Source organism: Diabrotica undecimpunctata, chromosome 7 (genome assembly GCF_040954645.1).
Source record: "Diabrotica undecimpunctata isolate CICGRU chromosome 7, icDiaUnde3, whole genome shotgun sequence".
Taxonomy (NCBI): Eukaryota; Metazoa; Arthropoda; class Insecta; order Coleoptera; family Chrysomelidae; genus Diabrotica; species Diabrotica undecimpunctata.
The window spans coordinates 121,546,996-121,570,020 of NC_092809.1; the positions used below are offsets into that span (position 1 = coordinate 121,546,996).

Sequence of the window (23,025 nt, forward strand, 5' to 3'; positions counted from 1 at the left end):
GTCTAGAAATTTTAAGATTTGCAGGTTTATTTTTATTTTATACTGCTAGATTCTATTTTATATAGCTCTCAAAACGATTTCAATTATTGTAAATTACAAATTTATCCAGATTTAGTCATCTGGCTTACATTCCCTTTAAGGGGAAAATTCTACATCCCAAATACCGGCGATATCAAAAGGATTAAGCCCTGGTGGGCTCTTTCTATGTTATCGAGTAAGTAAATTGGTATGCTGGAGTGTCTCCAAAGAATTTTCGTACACATCTAGACTTTGAGGTTAGTACAGCTTTCTGTGTGGTGTTAGAGATGTTCATTTAGATCCAGCTATTTTATGTTCTTTAAGAGGTCCCTCGAAATTACTGCAGCAATAGTGAGAACAATAGGTAGTGTCTATGTACTTTCCATTTTCCATTGTCTTCGTATTTGAATTAACAGATCTCTGTACTTGGCAGTCTTTTCGTTATATTTAACACGCAGAGGTATCGCCTGATCGATTAGTGTTTTTTGTCTCGTTAGTTTATTAACTGGTACGAGATCTGTTCTATTGTATGATACTGTTTGTTCTGTAAGCACATTATAGTCCCAGTATAGCTTAAAGTTATTCTCAAACATACCATCTTATACGTATTGGTAATATGGGAGATGTTTTTTTTTAGAAGTTCCTGTTTCATAACTATCTCTGGATAAAGTATTTTCCCGACTGAATTAAGCTATTCCTTATTTTCAGCTGCAGCAAATACCTGGCAGCCCCCGTTAAGATGTTGGATGATTTCTTGGGCTTAAAATTTATATGGGGATTTTTCTGATTTTGTAATTTTTCACTTATATCCAATTACGGCGGTAATGTTGTTGTTTCTACTGCACTTCGAGGAGGGTTTATTTGTGCTCTTGTGAGGTGTGTTTGTACTTTTTGCTGAAGATTTTCTATAATCATTTTTGTCCAATTAACACTACCAACATATGTAGGTGTTTACTGCCTTAAACAAATGTTTACTGTAAAAGTGTGAACAAAGCAGGTGTTTCACCCTGCACACTAACTCCGTAGTTATTTCAGTTTTCATTTGCCTCTGGTCAATTTTCCGCGCTTGCCTTATTGCAAGGTATTTATGCATATTATTTTCACTAATGGCCTCGATGTTCTGGCCATTTTGCATATGGAATCCGCCAGGCTGAACCTTTCCTCTGACTATATTTAAGACACGGTACTTATCAACCGAAGTGCATACTAATATTATTAAAGAAAGTCTCTGCAGTTTTTAGCATCTGATCTAGGTGGCCTTTAGTGGAAGCCAATAGTTCAAATCATATATATCCTCCTAAGTGCCTTTTCTGTTGAGGTTGGCGATCAATATGGCAAATTTCTCTCTATTCTGGACTTGATGAATTAATTCATTTTCTTTTGTGTGGGTCCAATCTCTGATGTTTCGTAGCCAAGATTTTTTCTTTCGTCCTATGCCCTTTTTACCTTTAATCTTGCCTTCTAATATTACCTAAAGCGACTCGAATTCCCTATGATGCATTATGTGTCCTAGATATGACGTCTTTCTAATTTTGAATAGTATTGACCAGATGAGGAAGTCTGTTCATTGCTGTCAGTACTTCTTCATTTGTAGTTCTGCTGGTCCAGCTTATTTTTAGCCTTCGGCGGTACATCCACATTTCAAATGAATTTAATTTGTTGACGTCATACTGTTTTAATGTCCAAGTCTCACAGCCATATAGAAATAGAAACCACACATAATACTTTAGTGTTCTCAATCTTATATATACAATAGATAATAAGGCTTCGCCACTAAAGTAGTATTATTTTTTAAACAAAAGCCCGTGTAGTTGAGTCGAGTTAGCTGGAATAGGGAATTCATTTCGATATTGTTTTCACCAGGAGGTTTTCACAAATTGGAGATGAATTTTTGTCTTCCAATTAGACATATTATGTTTTAAAAAGATCACTATGTTACCATCGACTTTATTTATTTTTCATACATCTATATATAGATAAAAGCACTAAAGATGTTGATTTTTTTTGGTATATGCTTGGTTAGAAATGACAAAGTCGATGACAATTTGTTCGTTGTAGCTCATAATACCATTAGCGCATCTTTTCTGTTAGACCTCTATGATAGCACATTGTTATACACAGGGTGTGACTAATTTATACAAAGTTGAATGGCAAGTAATTGGGCGATACTTAATTGGATCTTGTGTGTTATTTTGATCCTTTATATAGGTTATAGTATGAATATAATTAATGCCGAAAAGCATTCATGAATACTCCAGAACTTCTTAAGCCAGAAGTTTTGAACTCCGTCTGGTCCAGAAGATTTCCAGTTATGAAGCTCCTTAATAATATTTAAAACTTCTTTAATATTTCGATCCATCCAGCATTGTTGTTAAGAGCAGCTGGTATAGAAGGGTAATTTCAAATACAAATAGAAAAACATAAATTTATTACTATTATAACTATGATTTTATTGAACACGAATAAATAAAAATGACCATAAAGTTATTTACAAACGACTCTCTGCGGTGTATTCGTATGATTACTCGTAGCTACTCTATTAGCTACTCTATATGGAATTAAAATTTAATATATTTGTATATATATATATATATATATATATATATATATATATATATATATATATATATACATATTCTTGTTCAAATAGCTAAAGTTTAATAAGCCGTGGTGCTATATGAATGTGAAAAGTACACGACAACTTGATTGTAAGATCAACAACGTCTTATAACCTCTGAAACCTCATTTTAGGTCCGTATCAAGACAAGTAGCGCAACTAAAGTATTTTACAATAACCTGGAAATATGACAACAAAAGCAACAGTGCGATTATACAATAAACTGTCCGAGATCTTAACATATACTCTGAAAACATCTTTACAGAAGCTTTGGACGAATTAGAAGATGGCATGACGGTAAATGGCTAACTTTTAAACAATACTAGATATGCAGACGGTACCATATTGCTAGAAGATTGATGGATATTGTTGAAGAAATATGTTTCAAATACGGTCTGACCCTAAATTTTATGGAGACAAAATACGATATACCGTTAGAAATAGTGGAGATAATATGCTACATGGAGTGTAATATTAGGGATCCTGGGATCTTAAATACGAAATAAAAAGTATTGAAAAAGCTAGAAGCTCTTTTAATGGTTTTATAAAGATTCTCTGCAACTTACATTTAAGTATAAATATACGGATAATAATTCTTAGATGATTCCTAGATTTGAAATGTGGTGCTACCGACGTATGGTAAGAGTCTCATATATACACCACACAACTAGCATAACCATTCTCCAGAGGCCAAGTATAACAAAGAAATTATTAACACTGTAAAGAACAGAAAATTGACCCGATATTAACCTAGCTGGTTATTATTGGAAATAATGCAGATGGCACAGTAATTGCGGCTAAACATAAACAATGGTGAAGCTGTAAACAACTTACAGACAGCATTGAATAACATAGAAGAATGGAGTATTCAATGGAAAATAGCCATCAAATCAAAAAAACTCAATCAGTCATGTTTAAAAAGAGAAGAAAAACCCCAGACGAACAGCTTACAGAACAAAACAATCCCGTCGAATGGAAAAGAGAAGCAAACAAAATAATCCCGTCGAATGGAAAAAAGAAACACAATGCCTAGGAGTCACAATGGATCAAGGACTAACCTTTACGCAACATATGGATCAAACCATCCTAATCCAATAATAACATATGCATCTCTCGCATGGGGACACATAAGTAAATCAAACAAAAAGAGGATACAAGCAGCACATAAAAACAGCCTCAGAGTAGCGGTAAATATATCCCGATACGTTTCTGAATGCTTTCTATTCAGAGTACTGAAACAAGTAACGGTGACAGACACGATGGAAGAAAAAGCCAGAACAAAGTTTGCTACATCCTTCCAGAGATAGCAGGAAAAGATCTCCTTACGCTAACCTGCTTTGATCGGGATAGGATATCGTGTTGGAGTACTTGTACCCAGGACTTTCATACGACAAGCACTTTGCTGATAGTAGTGCCCCTATCGCGCTTCTTCTTCCTGTAGTTCCTTCTCCTATCGGAGGTTGGCTATCATCATAGCTATCCGTACCTTATTGGCGGCTGCCCTAAAGAGATCTACTGAGCTGTAATTAGACCACTCTCTTAGGTTTCTCAGCCAGGAAATTCTTCGTCTTCCTATGGATCTTTTACCCTTGATTTTACCTTGCATTATGAGCCTTAATATCTTATATTTCGCACCTCTGGTAATGTGGCCTAAATATTTCAGCTTTCTTGTTATTATGATGCTCTGATCTAGCATCAGAGTGCTGTAGGAAGGAAAGGGATAGTATGGAGCATTGGGGCGCGGTGGAGTGACTCCTGAGTACAAGAATCGCCCCAATGAATTGTAACACCCGAGTGTCACTTTTAAAGGGGTGGAAAAGTCTCACAGGCTGGATTAAATTAAATTGCTTTCTTGCTATTGGGAATTGGACTAGTCTAACGTCAACTGATATGTTTAGAGCTGCTATGAATAAATTAAGATGGGCCAATGTGGTTGCCAACATCACAAGAAGAGAGACACCTTTAGAAGAAGAAAATATTAACACTCACTGGACAGCCTTTGCAAAAAAGTATTGTAAGATCTCATAAATTAGCCTGAATAGGTAATGTACTAAGAAGTAATGATATTCGACAACTTACAAAAAGGCGCCCCCAGGTTGTTCCGGCAGATATTTAGTGACAATGTGAAGAGAGACCTGAAAAAAAGATAATTGTTAATACACCTCTCAAAACTGCAACACACGACAGAAAGAAATGGCGAGCTATGTTAAGTAGGTCAAAACCCTCGAAGGGTTATTCGGCTATCGGAAGTAAGTAAGTACATATGTTTTTAGAAATGTATGTAAGGTTTATTTAAACAAAAAAATATTTAAGTAGTATTAAAATAGATAGAGATAAGAAAAAATGTATAGTCATAGATATATATTAATACTATTGTTATTTGATATACCGATATAATAATTTGTAAACTACTTGAGGGGCACCACTTAAGAATGTTGTTATCTTTTATTCAATAATCTCCTCTAAAGATGAACCATAAATTTCAAATTCAGCTATATAAACGGATCAATTTTTTAAGAATCCAAGTAGGTTATCAATACTGGTAAGAAAAATGTTTATACATTTTATATACTTCTCATTTTAGTTAGTTTAATTTTACCGAATTATTTGTTGCACCAAAAAAAAGGATACAATTTATACAAATGATTTGAATGGCAAATTTTTGGAACTATATTTTTCTCCAGATCTTTTGAGATAGTTTATTTAAGTTCAATAAATCCTCGTATTCAATAAAAAGATTATCTGTTTTCTTTAGATGTTACAGATCTTTATCATGTATATCAACGTTATTTACATATTTTTTTGGACTGATTATAAGTTCTCCCTCAATTTTTATTGTCCCAGACACGTTTCATTAACAAAACGCATTTTAATTTTTGTCAATAGAATACTCTGATCAAAAGATATGGAACTTTTACCGTCGAGATGATACACATTTTATTTAAAAAAATGATTTCATGCACATAACTGCTATTCAAAATTATTGGTTGTTTTAAACGTTGTTTATAAACATTTTTGTTCAAAATTATTTTAGATACATTTCTTGTTTGAAGCATTTTTTTATGCTTTTCAAAATTTTCCGTTGTTTCCCACCTACAAGGGGAGTTTTAGGGTGAAACCCGGGGGTCAGAGTGGACACCTTTCTTGTACATTTTTTATGGTGCCAAAATTAATATTCTTTGCAAAATTTTGTTGGTTCGTATAATGTTTAGAGGTACAGTGGTATTTTCGTCTCTGACGAATAGAGCAAATGGGTTTTTTAAATATAAACTTTTTATTATTTTAATTCTGTTTTGTCTATAATACTTTATTAACTTTTAGGTAACATGAAATTTGCTTTATTGTATATACTGGCTAATCTGCTGGTGTTTTCATCAGCCACAGTTAAATATGATAACTACACATTATATAAACTATATCCAAAGTCTACTAATGATTTAGAATTTCTTCAAAACTTACAAAAATCTAAAGAATATAAATTGGACTTCTGGAATGAGCCATCCAGTTGGCGAAAATTTGTTAATGTGCTAGTTTCCCCAAACGATAAGTACAGCTTTGAATATATTATCGGTAAAAATAATATAAATTTTGAAGTTATTACTGATAATATTCAAGAAAGAATAGATGAGGAATTTAGAGTAAACAAGCTCACAGCTGTAAAAGATGGGGACCTTACTTGGGATAAATACTATGATTTGCAAGCAGTAAGTAGAATCACTTTATTATCTAAGTATATATATATATATATATATATATATATATATATATATATATATATATATATATATATATATATATATATTCTTCTTCTTAGGGTGCCTGTCCATTTCGAACATTCTGGCTATGATGACTTTTTCAGTTGCTATATGGAATAGCTGTGTTGAGGTTTTTCTATACCATGCTCTCAAGTTAGCAGGCCAGAAAATTCTTCTTCATCCTGGTGTCCTTTTTCCTTTAATTTTACCTTACAAAATGCATTGAAGTAGCTCATATCTGCCTTGATTTTTTATTATATGTCCCAAGTACTGCAGCTTACGGCCCTTCACAATGTTGACTAAATCCGCGGTTGTGTTCATCCTCCGTGGTATTACTTCATTGGTGATTTTTTCTATCTATGGTAGCTTCAGGATCTATCTGTATAACCATAGCTCAAAAGCCTAAAAGTTTGAGTTTTTGCCTTCAATGTCTACCTTGCTACCTCGTACAGAAGTACTGAGTACACGTAACATTTAAGTAGCCTTATTTTTGTGTCTTGGGTGAGGTCAAGGCTTTTGAATACAGAGCTCATATTCAAGAATGCACTTTTTGCCTTTCAGATGCGACATTGAATCTCTTGGGTATTGTCCCACGACTCATAGATTATAGTTCCCAAGTAGTTATGCTGTGAGACACGTTCAATTCTTATTTGGTTCACTTACAGATTTGTTTCAGTTATGTTTTTCTTGCTGATGATCATTAGCTTGGTGTTAATATCCAGTTGATATGTTCTTCTTGTTTCCATTATTTTGTTCATTAATTTTGCAACACTTCTATGCTATTGGAAAACACTATTGTATCATCTGCATACCGCAGGTTATTGAGCTTGTCGCCATTTATTGAAATGCCTTTATCAGTATCTGTTAGAGCCCCTTGAAAAATGTGCTTCGAGTACAGATTGAATATGAGTGGTGAAATTAATTATGTGAAATTATAAATGGTGAAATTATATTATGTCTCACTTTCCTTAAGACTTTGACCTGATATGTATATTCTTGATCTATTCGTAGCGCCTCTGATTGATTCCAATACAGGTTAGCTATTATTTGTAGGTCTCTTCCATCAATCCCTGTCCTCTTTAGCACTTCCAGCATTTGTTCATGCCTGACTTTATCGAAAGTCATCTTGCAGTCAACTAGGCATGTAAACACATCACACATGACATCTTTACATTTCTGAAACAATATCTGCACGCTAAATAAAGCTTTCCTCGTACCAACGGCGTTCACAAATCTAAACTAATTGGGCGCAATTTGTTCCTAGCATTTTCGATAAATTCTTTTGTGGATGACTTTAAAAAACAGCTTTAGCAGATGGCTCATTAGGCTTATAGTTCTATAGTCTTCACAAACTTTTACTCCTGGGTTTTTCGGCAATGGTACGAACTTATTTGAGCCTTTATACTGGTATTTTTCCTGCCTATTATAGTTCATTAAATATTTGAGTTATTATTTTTATTTGTTTTGCATCCAAGAGCTTCAGCAGTTCTGCAGGAATTTTATTCAAGTCTCGGTACCTTTCCTATCCTTAATTTTTTCTGGTAGGAGAACGAGACCTGAATTTTCTTCAATGATAAGTTCTTGTATTGTTTTAAGGTCATAAACAATTTTTTTCCAAGTATTCTTTTCATACTTTCTTTTATCTTATAGATCATGGCAAGATTCTCTTCATCATCTTTATTTTTCCGCTGTTGCGTTTTCTTTGCAGCTATTTCCTTTACCTTTCGATGGACATTGCTCCTCTATTTCTTGATATTGTTCTGGTTTTGTTTCTCTTTGGCTTCTCTTTCTTTTGACTATGGTATGTATTCAATATATGTATATATATATATATATATATATATATATATATATATTTGTGCACTTAATGTTGAATATGAACCGACATTTCGAAACTGGGAACGTAATTTTCGAACGGTACTGTAACAATACCAACTTAACCGTATCATTGCAATATTTTCGTATTAGTAAGATATATTTTTTATCAGATAAACAATTGGTTGAAAAAACTAGCAAACGACCATCCCGATAAAGTCACTCTAGTCAAAGGTGGAAAGTCCTATGAAGACCGAGACATATTAGGCGTGAAAGTAAGTTTTGGACCAAAAGAAGGCAAACGAAGTGTATGGCTAGATTCGCAAATTCACGCAAGAGAATGGTAAGTATTAACAACTAAATGTTTGAACTCTGTGTGGGAACTAGTTTAAGGCAACAGGTGTGTATCCAAATTTATATACTGAAGATGTTGTGTTGCCATTACAAAAAACAGCTGACATTGTTTTTAATATTGATTTTGCTGTTAATACATCAAATTTTAGGCAGTTCATAACTTTTAATTTTCAATAAATTATTAAAATATCTTGTGAGATTATCAGATGTCCAGAGTAATAGTTGGAGATAACTCAGGAGGATGTTTAAAACTATAGATGGATTATTTGTGAAATTAAAAACTTTAATATATAAGCTAAAAAGAAGTTGTGGCAAAATAAGCACTGAACATGACAAGCCTTTTAGCTCAACTAGTAAAAAAAGTTGTAAAGTAATTGCGGCCGAACCTTCTACAATCTGAAGGTGTTAACGTTTTAGGTAAAACTGTCAAGCAAAAATTTTGCCATCGAAAATTGTTCAGCAAAAGACAGTCATACATTTTCAAATTATTAAGGCAATGAACCAATTTCAACCAATGGTAAGACTCTAGAGGAGTGCTTTTGGCGATGCGATGGCTTTTTATTTATGCATAATAAAGAAATGTGTGTCCGTGATCTAAACTTTTAAATGTATATAGGTAATTTGACGCGAGAAAAACTTTAAAGGACTGTATTGGTGGAGTAAGATACGCAATTAAGATACTTCACTAATGAAAGTAACAGAAGTGATATAAAAATCTTTTACGAAGAAGATAAAGATAATAATAATCAATAGATGTTGTATTAAACATCTAGTAGATCGCGTACATGAGTATAAGATGGTAAGTAACTTCAACCACCTGGGTTCTGTGACTACTAATAATAAAACTTGTAAAAAATCATCATAAAATACTTTACACCCAGGAGAGCGGCGCCAACACATACAAAAATCGGAGTCACAGTACTAAATAGAGAATCCACGGAATACTTAGACCTGCAAATAAAGAATATCAGAGAAGTTTGCTGGGAATGAAATATTATAGAACATTAACATTGAGTATTTGGAAAAAACTCAAAAATAACATAATAAATGCAGTAACAGAATTACTTGAAGAAAGGAAAGTAACAAACACTAACATATCATAAAATAAAACCGCATCGTTTAGAGAGGAAGTGAAGACACAATGTGAGGAAACAAACAAATCCTTTTGACAATACAGAACACAACAAGCATACAACAACTATAAACGAATTAGACATTCAACGAATACTTTAGTTAGACAAATAAAAAGTGAACACTGGGAGAGTTTCTCAAAATAGATGAAACATGACTTCTACAGAATACAAAAAGAAATATGTATAATGGTCGAAGGCCAAAGAAAAAAGAGATAAAAGAACTAATAAAAAAGAAAAAATTCACAAGGTAACATAGGCAGACTACTTTCGATTCCTATTTACTAAAGCTGACGATAATGAACCACCAATATCAGAAGTGACGACAAACGAAGAAATAAATTTTGAGGACGAAGAGATAAAGGACGAGTTAAGGAAAAAAACTATTAACCGCATTAACCGACAGAAAATTTTTCACATTAATTTAATTAAAAAATAACAATCGAAAAAAGCAACATTGGATGAAAAATGACATTTTGGATCTAATGGACAAAATACGCGAATATAAAAATCAAACCGTCTAAATATAAAAACGAAATAAGAAGTAGATACGGACTAAAATACGAGCTTCAAAAAAAAACAAACTTCGAAAATATAAGTTTGGAAATTAAAGATTTACAGAGGAAATATGATGCATTTAATATGTATAAAAAATATAAGATGTAACAGATCAGTATAAAAAAAAATAAACAAGTAATAAACAATAAACAATAAAATAAACAATAATCAACTGATTATCGCTGATTTGAATAAAATAGACAGATGGAAAGATTACATTGAGGAACTATTTAATGACGAAAGGTCCGATCTTAAAATTAAAGGAGTAGTGACAGGACTAGAAAAGCGAAAAGGCTATAGACTAGAAAAGCGAAGAGGCCGAATAAAATACCAAGTGAAATAATAAAGCTCTTTGTAAGTTTAGGTAAAAAATCTCTCCTACATATTTTTAATAAAATTTTTAATACTGATTATATATCATCGGATTGGATGTTGTCAAGTTTTGAGACGATACCTAAAAAGGCAAATGCGAAAAGATGTTGTGTTGTGAGATGTGACTACCAAACCGTCAGCTTGATAAGCCATGTTTTCAAAACATTTCTTTGAATTTTGCACTCAAAAATGTATTAAAAATAAAAGAACAACTTAGTGACACGCAGTTTGGTTTCCTAAATAGCCTTGGAACCAGAGGATCACTGTTGAGTAATAGGTTATGGCACAGAGATACAGAGATGTCGGTCATCCAGTTTATATGTGTTTTATTGATTTTGAGAAGAACTTTAATCAAGTAAAATATACTGAAATGATAGCCATTTGCCAGTAGGTAGGAATTGATGATAAACATCTTCTTCTTTAAGTGCCGTCTCCCGATCGGAGGTTCGATATCATCATTACTATCTTTACTCTATCTACTGCTGCTCTGAAGAGTTCTATAGAACTGCATTTAAACCAGTCCCTTAAATTCTTCAACCATGACACTCTCCTTCCTCCTTTTATCTTTCTCTGTATTATCAGTATGTGTCCTGTTTGGTATACTGAGTTAAATAAGTCTACTATAATGTGTAAGGTTTCTTCATTTATGCATTTTAAATTTTCTATAGGGATTTACTCTGGACCTACTGCTTTACCATTTTTGGTGTTTTTTAATGCCATTTTAATTTCCTCTTTTAATGTCTTTAAACCCATGTCCTCTTCTACTTCTATCTCCGTCTGTTCTGTTTTATTGTCTTTAAACAGTTCATTGATGTATTCTGTCCATCTCTTTGTCTTCCATTTCTGTCATCCATTTGTCGTTAGTATTCAACACAATTTTTTCTATTTGCATCTTTCAGTATTGCCGGTTTTCTTGTTCTATTTTTGTGAGTACTTTCTTTAATTTTTTATGTGTGGTGAAACTATCATGTCGTTTCTGGTATTCTTCTATTTCTGAGCATTGTTCTTTTAACCATTGTTCTTTCGCTTTCTTAATTCGGTATTTTATTTGGTGATCCACTTTTTTGTAAATCTGATTACCTTTGTTTTTATATTGACGTCTTTCTTTCATTAAATCTAAAAATTTCTTCCGTCATAGATTGCTTCTTTTTATATCTGGTTGGTATTAGAATTTCTTTTTGACTTTTATCTCTTTCTGTCTTTATTAATAACCATTTTTTATTCGTCTCAGTATTTTGTAGAATTTGTTCTTTAACATTCATTAATCCGTTGTTGATTTCATCTGCGAGGCGTTTCCTTATGTGTGGGTTCCTTAATTTACTTGTATCGATTTTTGCATTTGTTGTTCTTCGTTTAATTATTTTCATTTTGAGCCTAATTTGGATCACTACTGGGTTGTGATCTGATCCTATGTCGGCACTTGGATAGGTTTTTGCGGATATAATTACGTACCTGTATCTTTGTCTAACTAATACATAGTCTATTTGGTTTCTTACAATTCTCTATTATTGATCTGCTGGCGACTTCCAGGTATATAGTCTTCTCTTTGGCATTTTGAATAATGTATTAGCTATAACAAAGTTATTAATTTGGCAAAATTTAATAAGCCTGTCACCTATTTCGTTCCTGTCGCCCAGACCATATCCTCCTGTACATTCTTCTACTTTTTCTTCCCCAACTTTTGCGTTAAAGTCTCCCATTATAATTGTTACATCTTGCGTTTTAATAAATCTTAAAATGTTTTCTGGTTTGTCCGCAGTTGGAGCATAAACTTGTAGGATGTTTATTTTGGTTTTGTTCTGGTTTAATTGTAAGAGTATAATTCTGTTAGTATGGAGTGTCATTTATTACAGCTTCATCAATGTTTTTTTTTAATATTATCCCGACACCATATCTGTGCGAACCGTCTTGACTTCCTAAATAATATATTGTTTTATTGTTGATTTTTATCTTTCCTGAGTCGGGCCATTGGACATCGCTGATTCCTAAAATATCTATATTCAGCCTTTCCATTTCTTTAATGGCATTATGTACTTTTCCAGCTTGATGTAGACTTCTAACATTCCAAGTCGCTACTTTACAAGGTTTTTACATGTTGACGACCGGGAAGGCCTTGCAGTCTTGTGAATCTCCTCCTCTGCCGGATCTTGTTTTCCGAGTTTCATGATCAGTAGAGTGTTTGGTTGTATTGTTAGTCATGATGATTACCTAGGGATGCTCTGTGATCCTCTAATGCATTGGTTTCCCGTTGCCTTATGCATCTCCACGCCGTTGACAATGCCTGGTTCGTCCGCCTTTAGAAACGATTTCTAGGACAAGAAGGTGCCCTTCCACGTACCGACTCTTCCACTCGAAGCTGTTGGTCAGTAAGTGGGAGATTGCTTATACCGGCAATCACTCGGACGCCAGAGTCTCGTTTGTTATCTAGCAGAATGTACCGGATGATTATGATCTAGATCATCTCACGGGCAGGTGAGGTTGACATTTGAATAGGAGAGGCTATGTATTGCGCATTACTATCCCTTACATTTCCGATAAAGATCTACTTCATTAAAAATCTTTACGGCATTAGTGTGCAAACATCAGGATTGGCCAGGATAATTCCGAAGAGCTTCAAATAAGAAGAGGAGAAAGAAGGGGCTTCATTGTATCCCCACTAATGTTTAACATCTATTTGAAATTCGTTTTTAATAAAGTATTGGACAGTGTGTAATGTGGTGTCAAAATTATTGGCATCAATATTGATAATTTAAGGCACGTAAATGACACGGTGTTATTGCAAATAGTTACGAAGATCTTTAACATCTGAATAATAGGATTACCACAACTATGATGTATATATAGTGAAGCTAACACCACAAAGACAAAGGTAATAAGACAACAAGGGTACCATCTAGTTGACCGCATCAAGGGAAATCACGTTCCTCAGTAATGGGGTAATGGGGTAATGGGGTAATGACAATAAAGAGATTACGCACCTTCACATACCAGCAAAGTTGCCAATATTTTGTTAGTAATGGAGAGGTGACTGTTTAATGGCCTTCTTTTTTTATATATCTTTAAAGTTTGACATTTTGGCGTCGTGACATTGGTAATAGAAATGAATAAATATTATGTGATCATTTTTTAATTTTAAATAAGTGTTAATACGAAAAATAAATGTTTTTATATACAGTGATGAGTGTCTTACCACCCGGCAAAATAGCGGAAAGGATAGAAGACAGATTAAGTTGTGAGATAGTATGAGATAAAGCTAGTTCTTGACGTGGCTATTTCACTTCAGTCATAATTATACGGATGACCTCGAAAATATTTTATTTTAATAATTTCTGATGTTAGAATAAGTGATTGAATAAATTAAGATATATTATAGTAAAAAACATTAATTATGAGCGATTTTAAATTATTAATTTTTAAGTTTATTTAATAATAAAAATAACTTAACTGAAATATTTGATTAAACTAAAGGTAGGTATGTTCTATTCTAAAACAATTGTGTGTGGAATTGGCGTAATAGTTAGAGACTTGGTCTAGTGACAAGAAGATTGGAGGTTCAATTCACAAAATTCACAAAGGATAAAATTTTTGTTTTAGTCAATCAAAAAATAATAGAAAGTATGATACATATTAGGTAAAAAGTTTTCGAAAAACTCATTATTTACAATTTATTCTTATTCCAATGTTAAAAAATAGAAATACAAAATAATTAAATTTCAGTTTTACAGTCTTCAGTTGTGATTGCAAAATAATCCGGGTAAGACTGTTTAATGCCAAATCCATCACTAAATTCTTAGTGTTAATATCAATGCCTCTGTACAGGTAATGATTTTCAAAACAATTAACAACATTGTAATAGATGCGCGCGAACAGCTGCCTGCTTTACAGCTAACCAAATCATCAAGCCATCAAAATTAATAACATACCGAGAAGTGTTTTTGCACGGTAAACAGAAACTTTTTATTGAAAAAACAATTCGTGAAAATGGTTTTAACGGTCGAGGAAAAAGTGCAAATTGTTGTCTGGAATGTGAATGGATTATCAGACAACATGATTAGACAACAATTTGTAAATATGTTTCCAAATAGGCCGGCTCCAGCACGATCAACAATTCAGTCTATTATACGTAATGTTTTTACTTATGGATCCGTGTTCACTCCAAGAGGAGTTCGTAGACGAAGGGAGGTAAATCCAGATTTGGAACTAAGGGACACTTTGATTTGTGCAAGTATTGAGCAAAATCCTACCCAATCAACATCTCGTCTCGGAGAACAATATGGAATTTCAAGATTTAGAGTAGGTAAAATTTTGAAAAGACATGGATACCGTCCCTATAAACTTCATAAATCCAACGAACAATTCCCTGGGGATCAATATAGACGTTTAGAATTTTGTCAAACTGCAATGGAAATGTCACATCAAGATGAACATTTTTTAGAGAACGTTTTGTTCACCGATGAATGTACGTTTTCATTGCAGGGCCGTCACAATTCAATGAATGCTCGGTATTGGTCTCGGGGAAACCCTCGTCAGATTTATGTCGCTTGTACCCAGCGTCCTCGAAAAGTAAATGTTTGGGGAGGCATAATAGGGAATCATGTCATTGGTCCATTTTTTATAGACGGTATGTTGACTGGGCGGAAATACTTGGAACTTCTGCAAAATCAAATTGTCCCAGCCCTTCGTAATTTACCAATACCTTTCGATTCCATATGGTTTCAACACGATGGTTGACCCGCACATAATTCTCGCATCGTCAGTGAATATCTCAGTGCGACTTTTCCTAATCGATTGATTAGTGACCACGGAGATATTTTTTGGCCTGCAAGATCACCTGATCTTGCACCTTGTGATTTTTTTATGTGGGGATATATCAAGTCCAAGCTATATGTTAGACGAAACTTTTATAAAAGATTGGGTTATTGTTCTGCTGCTAATGGAGGCTTATTCGAACATTTATTGTAAATACATTTCATTAGAATAATTTTTTTTTATTTTTATAGAATTTCTACCTATTTAAATATTTTTGGAAGTACATTTATTTAGAACGTTCTTTTATGTTTGAAGAATTATTACTTTATTTTCGAAAGTACGACATTGTTTTTTCAATAAGATTTTCATGTTTGACTATAAACACTTCTAATAAAAACTGAAATAAATGTCTAGTGATTTAAAGCAAAACGATATAATGTCTGCATAATTTCAAATTTTTAAAAAAGTAAAACCTTCAAGTGGGATTTGAACCCTGAGCGCCTGCATGAGAACATCGTGACTTGAACTCTGATTTATCAAACTTTTATATTTCTTCAGTGACAGTTTGAGATATTGTTCTGCTGGTAATGAAGGCTTATTTGAACATAGTGTAAATACGTTTATTTACAATATTTCTTTTTATTTTTGTAGAATTTTTACTTATTTAAACATTCTTTAAACGTTCTTTTAATTTTGAAGAATTTTTACTTTATTTTCGAAAGTACGGCGATACTTTTTTTTTCAATAAGATATTTGTGTTTAACTTTAAACACTTCTTATACTAGTAACGACTGACATAAATGTTTAACCATTCAAAGCAAAACGATCTCTGCATAATTTCCAATTATTAAAAAAAAAAAAGAAAACCACATGTGGGTTTTGAACTCTAATCGTCTGCGACGTCTTTGTCGAATTCTTACCACTAATCCACGAAGGATAGTGATTATTCCGTGACAAGAGTGTATGAAACTCCTCACATCATAATCGAAATTATTCTTGGTTAATAATTTAAAACTTTAGATTAAATAATTACTATTAATTAAATTATTTTATGCACATTTTTGCTTTATTGTGGTCAATCAGTTTTTACTTTATGTGAAATTAAAAAATGGAAATACGTCACACATACGTTACATATAATAATTATGACCGAGGTGATTTAGCTCGAAGCTAACGTCTAAAGGTGTGAGACTATCGATTTATAATGTTAATTATAGGTTTCTACCGATTATTTCCCACCTCTACTACTTTCATCTCTTTTTATTTCACAACGTATTATATTTTCTATCTTTTGCGTTATTTTGCCGCTTCTTAAGGCACTCATCACTGTATATTCGTAAGTAGCTTATTACACGTGTTTCATACAAATATTATTAAGTACTACATAATATTTTATACTAATAACCTATTTTAGGATTTCTGGTGCCACCACAACCTATATTCTAAACGAAGTATTGCACAGTGAGGATCCCAGAATACGAGCTATAGCCGAAGGCCATGATTGGTATATCTTCCCAGTCATTAATCCAGACGGATTTGAATTTACTCATACTACGGTAAGAAAATTAACATATGTTATTTATAGCTTTGGAATGCTTGATCCATTCCATCTCTATTTTCTCTATCTACTCCGCAGTACGATAATTCATCCAACCATATTACAAATAATATTCGAGAAATATTCGAGACTGGACAAACATGACTGTAGACGAATTATTCCACGTTGCAAAAGACAGAGAAGCTTTTAAAAATGTGGTCGCCAACCTCCGTTAATGGGGACGGCATAGGAAGAAGAAGATATTACAAATCACTTACACACTAGTGCCTATTTATACCACTAGTACTAAAAAAACCTCCTGAAAAGACAGAAGCGACCTAAACGAAGCATCCATAAAAAGAAACATTATACAACAAAGAAACTCCTACCAGATAAAGTGGACAAGATTATTTACCAGTAATATCTCTGGATTGAATGAAACAAATAGAAAAAAATTTCTGACAAATTGTTATTATTTTGAATTAAACAACATAATTCAGAATACTAACTTAATCCAAAAAACAAAACTAGAAATTTATTTAACATCTGCTACCCATCCTTCTTCTTCTTTTCTTCTTCTAATGGTGCTACAACCCTTTGTGAGTCTTGCCCTGCTTAACAATGTTCTCCCATTCTGCCATGTCAGATACTTTCCTTCGCCACTGCCTGATGTTCATGGTTTTAAGATTCCTCTCTTCGTCGTCTATCCATCTTTTACGGGGCCTTCCTCTCGTTCTATTTCCTTGGGGCTTCCATCTCTGGACTACTTATACAGCTCGATTATCTGGCATTCTTTCTAGGTGACCAAGCCAGTTTAGCCTTTGTGACTTTACAAATCTGACAATATCTGCGCTCTGTATTAGGTCATCCAGTTCGTGGTTCATTTTAATTCTCCACGAACCATCGCTGCATTGGGTTGGTCCAAATATCTTCCTTGGTATTTTGTGCTCAAATATTCTCAGTTGATTTTCATCAGTGGTTGAGAGGGTCCACGTTTCACATTCATATGTGACCACTGGTCTAATTACTGTTTTGCAGATTCCTGCTACCAATCCAGACAATCTAAAACGTGCATTTTTTTTTAACAGATGCATTTACCTTTAAACGAACGATCCGAAGAAAAATAATTGCTACCTATGAGAAATAGGACTACCGGATAATGTGGAGGAATGTATAGACAAATACACCAAGAGGCTTATCAAGTTAAATTCTCAATGATTGACAATAGAGAGACAGGAAAGATTGATGCTCAACCAATGCTGTAGTTTTACTGGTGATGCATCGACACTTATTAATTTTTTTTCACTAATATTTTCCCAGATTTTCTAACTGTTCTTTATTACTCTCTAAATTTTTATAGTTCTATCAGATAACAATTATTTATTTTATATGATCTCTCTTCAATTATATAAAGTTATAGTTCTTTGATTTAAAAGATGTGAATATTCTCTGGTATTTAATTTTTTTACAAATATAAAATACTAAGAAACTTTTTGGACGTTTCTGTATTTGCTTATTACTGCTAGATTGATATTTTGATACTTTTTTTTTGTAGAACCGTATGTGGAGAAAAACACGTACTGATTATGGACAAGGAGAAGAATGTAGAGGTGCTGATCCCAACCGTAACTGGGATTACAAATGGAATCAAGGTGGATCAAGTGACGATCCATGCGATGAAACTTATGCCGGGCCTACTGCATTCTCCGAAGTTGAAACAAGAACCTTATCTGAATACATGAGCACAGTAGTGGATGAACTATTACTTTTTATAACATTCCATTCTTATTCCCAATTAATTCTTTTGCCGTATGGTTACACTAGTAAGCATTTGGATAACTACAATGTAACTGTAAGTATGTTTATTATCATATTGATTATTTCATATCTACTATGAAAGTAATTGATGAGTTTTTGTTCTTAGTGCAATCTTTTTGTATGTAATTCTTTAAATTAAATAAAGATCAACACAATAGTGGGATCCTATAGACTAGACTACACAAATTATCGAGGGTCTCGTCTTATTTATTTCTACCGAAAAAATAATAATTACCCTCACCTAGTACGCACTTTCAATAAGCTTTGCGCTTATACAATCCCCCCAAGAATCTTAATAACGCCAAATTAGAAAACAAATAGAGTTGATATATTATGATGACCAAAATCATTACAAATTAAGTGATCAGGTCCAAAACTCACGCAGATCGTGATACTAATTTAAATCATAATCCGGTAAATGATAAAAATTTAAATAATGTGGAAAAAAAAGTTCAAGATTAAATAAAATCGGACGGTGACACAAAAAAACAATACCAAAATATATTGATTCCAGACTCTACATAAATATATCAGAGAAAAACCATTTAGAAATAATACAATAATACAATACAACAATATTGGAGTACTTTATACATGGAAAACTCTACATATCATATAGGGGGAGAGTGGGTCACAGTGGACATTTTCTACCAATTTAATTCACCATTGTTATATTTTCTTCAGAATCAAAAAATGTTTTATGTTCATAGATAGTCCGTAACCTTAAACTGTTCTTGTGCTATTGGCACAGAATAAAACTCACTATCTAGGGGCATACCGGACATTGGAATTATTTAAATACAAACATTGACACGATTACCATTTGTGGTCATAATAACTAAAAATCAATACAATTTTATGTGTTCAATAATGTTTATTGTTAATTAACCCATATTTTATACAGAAAAGTCAATTTTGAAGGAAAGTAAATTTTGGACTCTTTTTGTACAACCACACGCACTATGCTTTCTTAATCAATACAAGATATGTATTTTACTGCTTTTGTATCGAATCGAATTTCACTAGTACAAAAGTGTTCTCGTTTATTTTGGCTATAACCAAGATTGAGTTCCCAGAAGATCTATCAAAAAAACTACAGGGAGAATCTTCTGAATCTTTCAAGCCATCCATTGATATGCTGCTGGTACTACGGTCTAAATCTTTAGGTTTCCTCCTCACATTTTTTTATTTTGCTTTTATCACACTATTTGTTGGGTTAAGTAAAGATTTTTTTACTTAGTTTACATTTACAGGATTTTCTTATGTTCTCTAATATCTCATTCATTTCTTTTATCACAGACGTATCTGTTAATACTGTGATTTTTCTAGTTTTTCGTCCACATTTTTTCGTTTCCTTATGCTCAGCTTTGAGGAGTGGTCATATTATTTCGGAAGATATTATATCTTCAGGAGAAGTTACATTTACATTAAGTCGCTTTAAGGTACAACCATAACCTCTATCTACTGTTCAAAGAGACACCGATCTCAGAATTCTTTAAACTTCAGAGACTTCGATGGGCTGGTCATGTAGTTAGAAAGGAGACCCAAATATTTCCAAAAAGAACCCCTAGATAGTGAAATACTGGGCGCAAGACCAAAAGGAAAGCCACGGAAAAGGTGGGAGAATGAAGTGGCAGCGGACGCGCAAAATTTGCTAGACGTAAGAACCTGGAGAAAATCTACGCTCGACCGGCAAGGTTAAAGGCATAGTTTGGTGGAGGCCAAGGCTCGATTTGGGCTGTAGAGCCATTGGAGATAAAACGATTTTCAAACTTGTGTTTACTGTTTAACCAATATTATTTTCTAATTTCTCTGCCCTATTTAATTTGTTTCATTTGTGACATTGTTTAAATAAAATTAGACCTAATAGATAATTTTATATATTTTAGTATCCAGTAGCGCTAAAGGGTGCTAAAGCGTTAGCTGAAAGATACGGAACTGACTATTATGTTGGAGATATTGTTGAGACAATTATTGGTAAGTATTCACGCCAGATAATTATATTTCAAAATTGTTGACCAATTTTAGAATACACGTACTCTTAGATTCACTTAAACATGGGTATCGTTTATCTAATTGGCAACCAAAAATTTTATAAATTCTTCTTTAAACAATTTATAAACTTTAAAACGTTTTAATACAGCTTAACTTCTTTTAATAACATCGTCTATGTTATTTTAAATATTTTTAAGGCATAGCCACAGGATCAAATATGGATTGGGTTAAAGGAGTTTACCATGTACCATTCGCATATGCATATGAACTTCGAGATCAAGGAGAATATGGATTTATTCTACCACCAGAACAAATTATACCTAACTCCCTAGAAGTACTGGATTCCCTTTTAACTATTTTAGAAGAAGCTGATAAAGTGTACCAAAACTAAAAATCAAAAATTATGTAAATAAAAACAGTTTTAAAAAAACGTATTTATTGTTATTGGCTAACTATTATTTGAACCTCGACTTGTTCACTCACCTCTTTGTATTACCTTGAGACTAAATTATTTCGAAATGGATAGCCTAAAGTGGTAAGAATTCATAAGAATTTTAAATCTGCGTAATATCACGAATTTGCATTATTTTCAGATTAGATAATTTTAATCATTTTTTAAGAATAGAACACTTTAAAGACTGCTAAATATTTTGTATAAAACTTTTTTCCTTGCTATTGATATTTTCGTTCTTTTAAAAAGTATATATATATATATATATATATATATATATATATATATATATATATATATATATATATATATATAAGAAATACTGGATATTATTGACTGTCGATATACACAAAGAATGCAGTTTATTAGGGCTGCAGTCAGTAGGTTTGGCCGGGATGTTAAAGAAACACTCTTTTGACTTTTGGTCGAGCTTTCGGAATTCCTTTATTCCTTCTTCAAGACACTGTAATTAGAAGAAAGTGTAAATATTTACAACATATCTCAAATTGTCATTATAACTTACTAGTCGTTGAGATTATCTATGTAAAGCTACGACACTCAACATTAAAAACACACATATAAAATATAACATTTAAAATAATGGACAAAACACATTTTAAAATTTAGTTGAATAGTTAAAATTTCTCTTGTGACATCTTTTAATGGTGTGTTTTGACTGATCCATAGAGAACAGAAAAAAAAACAAAACAAACATAGTGTGGTTTAAAAGGTAATTAGGAGTTCTTGCTATTATATTAATGGAAATAATATTAAACCTGTCTTGATAGTATGCAACATGTTTAGTATACAGGTGTATTATGGTGTGTATATGTAAAAGTAAATCTTTATTTTATTTTTGATGTTTTGTCAGTAAGTAACAATAGATGTTGCTCAATTTATCTATGTCTGACTTTTTATTTATACAAGACGTATTAGATTTTATGAAACACATTTCCAAGAAAACACGTTTTGTATGGTTTTTTTTCCTTTGCCAAAATACAGGAATCATCGAAATTAAATTCATGTTTTAAAGTTAATGCATGTTCTGTGAGCGCGCATGCGTTTATCTTTTTGGTTTTTATGTCGCTGCGATGTGAAAAAAGTTACATTAAACTCAAAAACAGTCCAGTGTGCACCCTCCAACAAAAGGCGAATAAGCTGGTTTCGGATTTAGCCTCTTCCAAATCCATAACAACAGAAGTTGCAAAATCTTTGAAAATTTACAATGCAGTTGCACCCAGGTTTTATACACTTCCTAAAGTTCACAAACCCACTCTTTCAATGAGGCCTATTGTCTCTTCCATTGATGCTCCTAATAGTAAACTTGCTAAACACCTTACAGATATCCTCACAATTTCCTACAACGAATCCAATGAATTCTATATTAGAGATTCTTTCACATTTAGTAACTTCATTAATAATGTTAAAGTTCCGAATAATTATATACTAATTAGTTTAGATGTTGTGTCACTATTTACAAACCTACCACTAGATGCTATTCTCAACAGCATCAAAAATAACTGGAACAGCATCTCTCTGCATACCAAGATCAGTTTAGATGATTTTATAAGAATTTTAACATTCATTTTTGACTCTAACATCTTTTTGTTTAATGGTAATTTTTTTAAACAAATTTTTGGCACTCCAATGGGCAGCAAAATATCCCCCATACTATGTAACTTTGTATTGGATGAACTTTTAAGAACATGTAAAGAAAAGATACCTTTTCACATACCTTTTATCAAACGATATGTTGATGATTTGATCTTATCTGTCCCTGAAAACAAAGTAACTGATGTTCTAAACACTTTTAACGCCCAGTGTGAACACTTAAAGTTTACGGTTGAGAGAGAAGC

The 23,025-nt window shown here is 32.7% G+C and overlaps 1 protein-coding gene across 1 annotated transcript in view; it reads left to right on the forward strand.

Moving 5' to 3' along the window:
• The window catches only part of LOC140446625 (uncharacterized), a 56,144-nt gene extending 35,025 nt beyond the window's left edge, over positions 1-21,119 (forward strand). Inside the window, exons 9-15 of the mRNA XM_072539205.1 lie at positions 4,534-4,649; positions 5,957-6,339; positions 8,379-8,548; positions 16,783-16,924; positions 18,461-18,757; positions 20,613-20,700; positions 20,916-21,119. Coding sequence (XP_072395306.1) covers positions 4,534-4,649; positions 5,957-6,339; positions 8,379-8,548; positions 16,783-16,924; positions 18,461-18,757; positions 20,613-20,700; positions 20,916-21,109 — 1,390 coding nt within the window. The 3' untranslated portion in view covers positions 21,110-21,119. The remainder of the gene's footprint in view (positions 1-4,533; positions 4,650-5,956; positions 6,340-8,378; positions 8,549-16,782; positions 16,925-18,460; positions 18,758-20,612; positions 20,701-20,915) is intronic.
• Positions 21,120-23,025: the final 1,906 nt, after the last annotated feature.